General features: G+C 46.2%; 1 protein-coding gene across 1 annotated transcript; it reads left to right on the top strand.

Moving 5' to 3' along the window:
• The first annotated feature begins 323 nt into the window (after nucleotides 1-323).
• On the top strand, nucleotides 324-4,261 carry LOC105983601 (b(0,+)-type amino acid transporter 1-like). The gene is made up of 5 exons (XM_013013545.1): nucleotides 324-453; nucleotides 636-765; nucleotides 1,162-1,286; nucleotides 2,897-2,984; nucleotides 4,031-4,261. Exons 1-5 carry the CDS (start codon nucleotides 341-343, stop codon nucleotides 4,259-4,261), a joined length of 687 nt encoding a protein of 228 aa, XP_012868999.1. The 5' UTR covers nucleotides 324-340.
• The last annotated feature ends 4,233 nt before the right edge of the window (nucleotides 4,262-8,494 follow it).

The following is an 8,494-nucleotide window of genomic DNA, read 5'->3' as shown; positions in this document are numbered from 1 at the left end:
CCCCTCCACCTAAATCCCTTCCACTCTTCAAGGAGAACCTAGTTGAAGTTCTACCTTCTCCTGGAAGCTATCATGATCACTCTTCTTTCCTTCCCACCCGGTCAGATCCTTTATACCTGTGCTGCTCTGATTCTGGTTCTTGCCTGTGAAGTCTCCCAGCTCATTTGCCTGAATGCATGTCTATGTGTTAATCACAAACTCATGTAGGAGGGACAGGAAGGGCTCCTGGAAATCCTCATCACCAGCACAGTGCCAGTAATTTTGGGGGGCCTAGATTGACCTTACCGGCTAACATATGTTCCTCTCTCAAACCCTGCAGCGAAACCTGTTGTGGGCAGTGATGATCGCCATTCCTATGGTCACCAGCTTGTACCTCTTGGTCAATATCAGTTACCTGCTGGTGCTTTCGCCCAGTGAGATCCTCTCCTCTAAGGCGATGGCTGTGGTCTGGGGGTGAGTGCATCCTGAAGTATGTCCTGGGGCACTAGACATTCAGGATGGGGAAAGGTGGCGCTCTATGTGTATTTGAACTTGCCTTTGAATGCAATGCTTGCTCCATTTCCAAGGACAGAGGGCCTTGTGGCTATCATCTAATTCTTTTAGAGTTCCGTCCCTTGATCTTTCTGCATTCACAGGAAACAGGTTCTGGGGTCCTGGGCCTGGCTGATGCCTGTAGCTGTTGCCCTTTCGACATTTGGTTCCGTCAATGGGACGTTCTTCAGTGGCAGTCGTGTGTGCTTCGCAGCTGCAAGAGAGGGCCATATGGTGAGAGATGGGGTTCATGGCCAGGCCTGGTGGGGTGGGGCCATGGAGGATGCTAGAAACCCTGCATGCTATGCTCCCTATTTTCTGAACCTAGCAATTAGCCTACAGAAAGACTTCCCTCATAAGATATGAACTCTGTTCTTCTGAGAGTCTTATGTGAGCATTCCACAATTCTCAGCTTCACTTCCAGGTATCAGGGTGATTATGGCCCTGGGTCACGTGGGGCAGAGGGTGATAAGAGTACAGACACCCTTGTCCTGGCATCTGGTCAACTAGGTGAGCCACAGAGACTGACAACCCAGAAACTGTGGTGTGACTATTATCTTGGGCACACCGGGGAGACATTCCTTCTAGGGGTTCCTCTGGGGACTCCCCGACACCTGCTCTGCTTTCCAGCCCCATCTGCTGTCCATGCTTCATGTGTATCACCTGACACCTGCTCCAGCCCTGATGTTCACCGCAGTTGTGGCCTTGATCTTGATCATCCCAGGAGAATTCAGCACTATAGTGAACCTCTTGAGGCAAGTGAGACTTGTACTAGGCTGGGGCATTGGGTCATGGGCGTCTGTGCACCTATATAGTCCTGTGGGCACCTTGCACACACATGCACAGATGCTCTTTTGGGGCCTTCACATCTACCCACTTGCACTTATACACATACATATGAACACATGCGTAATACCTCTTTAGCTCTGAGTATACACACCTACACGTGCATGTGTATAAACATATATGCCCACTTCTGGAAGCGTAGTGTCAGTAGGGTAGCAACACATTTCAGACATTCTTTTTGAGTCATGTTTCCAAAATTAAATGTGGCTCTTTCTCTTTCTTGCTCTGTTCCCCCAAATTCAATAGGACAGATTTTTTTTAAAACCAAAAATAGTCAAAGGCTTCTGTCTTCATTGTTATTATTTTTCTTCTTTCTTGGTCCTTTATTATGTGGAAGTGTATTCAGGCATTATTAACACTCTTTGGAGCCCTTGGCATGGTATGAATTTTTCCCCCTTTGCAGTCTGGGTCTGGATTTGGTTCTAGTGTAGTATCTGTTGAGCTCGGTTCACCCATGCCAGCCTATGTTGACCTAGCTAGTGAATGCATCAAAATCGAGAGATGGTCTGACCCCCCCTTTTACTATTTTTCTCAAGATGGAAATCACAGGCTTAATTACAGAAAAAAAGGTCACTAGCTTTTTTTTTAAGCTCATTTGAAGATGGTTGACAGGCAGATTCTTTTTAAAAATATTTTTATTGTTTTCTACAAAGGTGATGTACAGAGGGGCTGCAGTTACATAAGTCAGGTAAAGAGTACATTTCTTTTTGGATAACACCATCCCTTCCCTTATTCTCTCACAGTTTTTCCCTGCCATCCCTACTCACAAATGGTATAGTTCATTTTCAACAGAGTGTCCAGTGAGTACCACTGCTGCGTTTGTTCACCCTTTGTCCGTCTCTGTGGACAGGCAGATTCTTAAACCAGCAGGCAAGCCTAATGGGTGCAGAGGGAGATCTGGCAATAATTCAGGCATGGCATGTTCCCTTCCTTTGTTGTCTAATTAATCTGGAACAGAACATACTGTGCTTGGCCTGGCTCTTTTAAGAACAGTAAGTAACAGACATGCTTTTTCCTCCTTTCATCTTTTCCCCATGAGAAAGAATAATATCAAGTCCATAGTGAGCATGGGAGGGTGGTGTCTTTGGGTGGAGACTGAGGAAAGGGACTGAGAATATCCTAGCACAGAGCAAGAATCCTAGGAAAAGCCATTCCAACTAGGAACCAATGCTTCCTCAAGAGGTAGCTTGGTTTTGACCTCCAGACATTGCTTAGTCTAGACTCTGCTTCTATGCTTAGATGGAGTTTTTATTAGACTAACAGCAGACACTCAACTATAGACACTGAAGAGGGCAGAGATGAGGATTTGGTGGGCTGCTTAGTGGTCCATGGGTCATGTCATCAACCCTAAGTGCAAAGATAGGCTGGGAGTGGCGGGGAGGGGCACTCTGCTATGAATGGGCCAATCTCTGCAGAGAACACCAGCTTCCAGGAAGCACAAACATTCTTTCCAATCTTGGGGTACTCTCTCCAAATCCATCCAGAGAGCGCTTCATCTATTCTTTGCTTTTCCTTGTAGCTTCATATCCTGGGTCATCTATGGAACCACCATTAGCTGTCTCTTGTACTTGAGGATAAAGACAAAGAGTCTTTCCCGAACTTACAAGGTATAGACATTGGGGGTGGGGGGAGAGCGAGCGAGCGAGCGAGAGAGAGAGAGAGAGAGAGAGAGAGAGAGAGAGAGAGAGAGAGAGAGTATGTACGTGCCTGTGTGTGTGCCAGTTCTAAGACTTGAATTTAGAGCTTGGGTGATGTCCTTGAGCATTTTTGTTCTAGGCTGGTGCTCTACCACTTGAGCCACAGCTTTGAGTTTTTGGTGGTTAACTGGAGATAAGAGTCTCATGGACTTTCCTACTTAGGCTGGATTCAAATTGAGATCCTCAAATCTCAACCTCCTGAGAAGTGAAGATTACCAGAGAGCATTGGATTTTTTTCACCCTCGGCTACTATATGAGGAAACTTTTTGGACTACAGTCTCAAAAGCCCAGAGAAAGAACATAGGGGGAAAGACAGATACTGGTGGCTACATGCCTGTAATCCTAGCTACTCAGGAGGCTGAGAGCTGAGGATCTCTGTTCAAAGCCAGCCCAGGCAGGAAAGTCCATGAGATTCTTATCTGCAATTAACCACCAAAAAAGTGGAAATGGAACTGTGGCTCAAGTAGATAGAGCACCAGCATTGGGCAAAAAAGCTCAGGGACACTGCCCAGGCTTTAAGTTCAAGCCCCATGACTGGCAAAGAAAAAACAAACAAAAGAATATAAATGAATAGCACTACTATTATATTTGGCAATTTTTTTTCTTATTTGCTGTTGGGGTGGATGAAGGACATCTAATCACAAAGCATTAGTTCTACTTGCTGTGGAGTTGATCATTTCTCCTTTGGAGGACCCTCGTGGAGAACAATAGGGGACAAATACAGGGGCTATGCACTTTTATTCACTTAGCAGAGATGCTCACACTGATCCCCACGCCTTTGCTTCCTGAGTAGTTCTCAGCCCAGAAGTTAACTCCCTTGGCCCAGTCAAGGTACCCTGGCAGGATCTGGAAGACAGGAGCTGGTGGTGGATGTAGGCAGCAGGAAGCAGAAAGGAGCAGCAGAAACTCCCTTTACACGTATGTCGGTAGCCAAATGCTCACTCTGCCGGCTGCAGGTTCCCACCGCCATCCCTGTCATCATGCTTCTGGCTTCTCTATTCCTGGTGCTGGCACCCATCATCGACCATCCCCAGATGGAGTTGCTGTACATCTTCCTGTTCCTGCTCAGTGGTATCCCGGTGTATTTCCTGCTTATCTACTTCCGGTGCCAGCCCAAGTGTTTGCAGGAGGCCACCTTGCATCTCCAGCTGCTTTTTGAAGTTGCTCCGACCACAAAAGATTGCTGATTCAGCCGGGCGCCGGTGGCTCACGCCTGTAATCCTAGCTACTGAGGAGGCTGAGATCTGAGGATCGAGGTTCAAAGCCAGCCCGGGCAGGGAAAGTCTGTGAGACTCTTATCTCCAATAAACCACCAGAAAACCGGAAGTGGCCCTGTGGCCCAAGCAGTAGAGTGCTTACCTTGAGCTGAAGAGCTGAGGGACAGCGCCCAGGCCCAGAGTTCAAGCTCCATGACCGACCAAAAACAAAAGATTGCTGATTGGAGGACCGGACAGATTCTACATTGCCTTCTTTACAGCAAATGGCCTTTCTTTACCCAAATGGCCTTGCCAGGTTCTCAGTTGGTGACTGGGCATAATTCTAGTAAATTCTTAAGTGTGGTAGCATAGTTGTTGCGGGGCTGTGGGTTATTCACCAGGACAGCATCCACTTTCTTTAAGAATCACTCCTTCATTCCGGCTCATGCCTGATACTTGACTCTGAGTATAAATAGCCATTTATTTGGTCATGATTTGTCACCTAGGTGGTCACCGTCAAATAAGTTTACTTTCTGAGGTTTTGGAATGAGAATTCTATCTAATCTAGGTTGTCTGAGCTGAAGAACTTCACATCTTGGGTGTTTTTTGTTGTTGTTGTTGTTGTTTATTTTTTGTTTTTGCCAGTCCTGGGACTTGAATTCAGGGCCTGAGTGCTGTCTCTAAGATTCTTTTGCTCAAGGCTAGTGCTCCACCATTTGAGCCACAGCACCACTTCTGGCTTTTTCTGAGTGGTTTATTGGAAACAAGAATCTCACACTTTTTTGCCGGGGCTAGCTTCCAACTGTGATCTTCAAATCTCAGTCTCCTGAGCAGCTAGGATTACAGGTGTAACCTACTAGTACCAGGCATATCTTAGAATTTATATGGGGCCATTTCCCATCATGTGGGCAGAGAAGTAAAAAAAAGCCATTGTGGTAAGAATAATGAAGTAGATATACAAAGTGATGTGTTGAGCAATTATGTAAGCCTGAAGATTTTGGATATTTGGAGCATGGATTTCACAGGGTAGCAACCTTTTTCCTGACAGCTGTCTATTTCTGATCCCTGTCCTATGGTCAAAATAGCATATAAAGGTCCTTCTAGATTTCCTTCGTTCGTTCATTCGTTTGTTCCTTCCTTCCCTTCTTCCCTCTGTTTCTCTCTCCCTCTCTCTCCCTCTCCCCTTCCTTCTTTCCTCCCTCCTTTCTTGCCTCCCTCCCTCCTTCCCATCACTCCCTTCCTCACTCTCTTCCTCATTTCCTTTCTTTCCTTTCCCTTTTCTTCTTTTTGCAGTGTGAAGGCTTGAAACCAGGGCCTCACACATGCTGGACAAGTACTCTTTCACCAAGATACATCCTTAGCCATTTTCTGCTTTTTCCATTTTCTGGGGCAGCATGGTTATTCCAGAAATTATAATAAACTTTTCATACTGGCTCAGATGAGTTTGAATGAATGCTTATTTCTTGCAACTAGAGAAGCTGTGACCCTGGCAGGCCTTCTTTTTAGGAAGACAGGATACTTCAGTTAAGGCTTGAAGCTTCCTATTTGGTTGAACTGGGAAATAAACCAGAGACCTGTGCCTGGAAGCTACTCACTTTGAGTAAAAAAAAGACAAATAGTCACATTTCTAGAGGATATGCTGAAGAGCTAGAACAGCCCCTAAAAGGCTAATGTGGTTATAAGACTAAGTAGAGATGAGGGGACAGATGCACCTAGCTATTGTGGGGATAATGGGGTCTGGGGAGGGGGGAGGAATGACAGGATGCCTAGAAGGAGGCTGGGGGTGCAGTTCTTTTGTACATCTGGAGAGGAGACTCAAAAGAAGGGGACAGACAACACTCTTCAGATGCCTTAATCCTGAAAACTGAGTCTAAACAGCTTGTGTATGACTTTGATTTTGGTATGGAAAATTCCATAACCAATTTAGGACACCTTCCACAAGTTTGTGTGCCCACATCAAACAACTCTCTACTTCTCTGACAATAATCAGAAATTCCAACAATAAGGCTAGGCATCGTGGTACATGCCTGTACTAACAGCTACTTCCGGGGCAGAGATGCAGAGGATCAGTTTGTAACTAGCTGGGCAATAAGTATGTGAGTCCCTATCTCAATCAATAAGCCAAGTGTGGTGGGATGTGTCTTTTGTCCCAGGCCATAGGTAGGAGGATCTGTCTGAAGCTGGCCCCAGGAAAAAAAATACAAGACCCTACTTGAAAAATAACTGAAGCACAAAAAGGGATGGAAGCATGGCTTAAGTGGGAGAATGCTTGCCTAACAAGGGTGAAGAACTGAGTTTAAACCCTCGTCTGAGGGGCTGGGAAAGTGGCTCAGTGGTAGAGCGCTTGTCTTGTATGCATGAGGCCCTGGGTTCGATTCCTCAGCACCACATAAGCAAAAAAAGAAAGAAGCCGGAAGTGGTGCTGTGGCTCAAGTGGTAGAGCACTAGCCTTGAGCTGAAGAGCTGAAGGACAGCGCCCAGGCCCAGAGTTTAAGCCCCACGACTGAACCCCCCCGCAAAAAAACCCCTCATTCGAAAGCCAAATGAAAATAAAAACAAAAACCTGGAAACCACTATCAAACAATTCAGTTCAATTCTGACACTGTCTGTAGTTAGCCTAGACACCACAGGTTTAAGGGCTCAGTCTCACAAGACTGCCCTCACTGTAGACACCAGACATAAGCACTGGGCTCCCAGGCTGCCCACATTTTCTCTCTGGTGTGGCTACAAAGCTGTGGGTTCCCACAACAGCTCCCTCTGGGTTTGATAATTTGCTAGAATGATTCACAGGACTCCAGGAGTCCAGTTCAATATAAAAGGATTCAACTCAAGAACAGTCTAAGAGAAGAGATACCCAGGATAAGGTCTTTGAGGAGTGATGGAGCTTTCTAGTCTCCCTCCCAGTTCCCAATCTTCTCAGTTCTTCTATGTGGTCACAAACCTGGACGCTTGCTCTCTCAGTCCTGTCGTTTAAGTCTTCTTACTGGAGATTTCACTGGGCAGGTAGGATTAATCAAAGCCTTGCTAGTGGTGCCTGGACTCAATGTCCAGACCCTCTCCCCTCCCCAGCGATGTGATAGGTGTGCGTGCAGGGGAGATATAAAGTGAGGAGGGGGAGTGCTGTAAGCGCTCACCCTCTCATCTTGACGTCTCCTTTCTGGCAATGCTGAGCACCCAGTCCTGAAGCTCTTAAGGCTCCCAGACACCTGTCGTTTCATCGGCATATAAAACACATGTTGTTTTTTTTTTCACTCCAGGGATTCCAAGGATTTCTGGCCTTGTGTGTCAATAACTGGGGACAATCACCAAATAATTATTTTCTGCCCTAACACAGTTGTGAACTGTGAACTCTTGATTAGCCCTGTTCCCAAGGACACTGCTCCCAGTGAAATTCTAGGAAAATTCTTGAATCCCTTCTTCCCACAGTGGGACAGCCTGCTTTAGAGAGAGGCTGGCCCTAGCCAGCTCCTTGTTCAAGGAGACAATGATGTAGGCTGAAAGTCCACCCCAAAAGGTTGGACCCTCCAGGAGGAATGAGTCCTTTTCTCTTTTGGGCCCCAGCCAAAATGTGTCTGTGTTTCTTGTGAGCCTTGGTGGGTCTGTATGCTGGTTGTAGATTCTATTCATATTGGTGAGGATATGGGTTCCTTTGTGCTCTGGAGCCCTTGCTGACCAATAATGGTTATTGAATTAAAATATTGAAAGTATTTGTAGAATAAGGGAATGAATTACATCTATCTATCTATCTATCTATCTATCTATCTATCTATCTATCTATCTATCTATGGATATGCACACATGTCCATCATTCCCAGAGCCTCAGCTCCAGGGCCTTATCTGGAGATGTTTCCTAAGAATATATTCGAGGGCTGGGAAGGTGGCTCAGTGGTAGAGTGCTTGCCTTGCATGCATGAGGCCCTGGGTTCGATTCCTCAGCACTACATAAGCAGAAAAAGCCAGAAGTGGCTCTGTGGCTCAAGGGGTAGAGTGCTAGCCTTGAGCTAAAGAGCTGAGGGACAGCGCCTAGGTCTAGAGTTCAGGCCCCATGACCAGAAGAAAAAAGAATATTTTCATTTTCAGGGCTAGGAATGTGGCTTAGTGGCAGAGTGCTTGCCTAGCATGCATGAAGTTGTGGCTTTGATTCCTCAGTACCACACAAACACAAAAAGCCAGAAGTGATGCTGTGGCTTAAGGGGTAGAGTGCTAACCTTGAGCAAAAGAAGC

The sequence above is a fragment of the Dipodomys ordii genome, unplaced genomic scaffold (genome assembly GCF_000151885.1).
Source record: "Dipodomys ordii isolate 6190 unplaced genomic scaffold, Dord_2.0 Scaffold20, whole genome shotgun sequence".
Lineage (NCBI taxonomy): Eukaryota > Metazoa > Chordata > Mammalia > Rodentia > Heteromyidae > Dipodomys > Dipodomys ordii.
Note: the sequence above shows the minus strand (reverse complement) of the source record. Positions and strands in the feature narration are given on the sequence as shown.

Excerpts from the sequence above, each read along its gene's own strand:
- LOC105983601 (XM_013013545.1), top strand. The coding sequence starts at position 341 with ATGATCGCCATTCCTATGGTCACCAGCTTGTACCTCTTGGTCAATATC. Across the intron at positions 454-635 it reads GCGATGGCTGTGGTCTGGGG|GAAACAGGTTCTGGGGTCCT; the intron begins GTGAGTGCATCC and ends CTGCATTCACAG. Across the intron at positions 2,985-4,030 it reads GTCTTTCCCGAACTTACAAG|GTTCCCACCGCCATCCCTGT; the intron begins GTATAGACATTG and ends TGCCGGCTGCAG.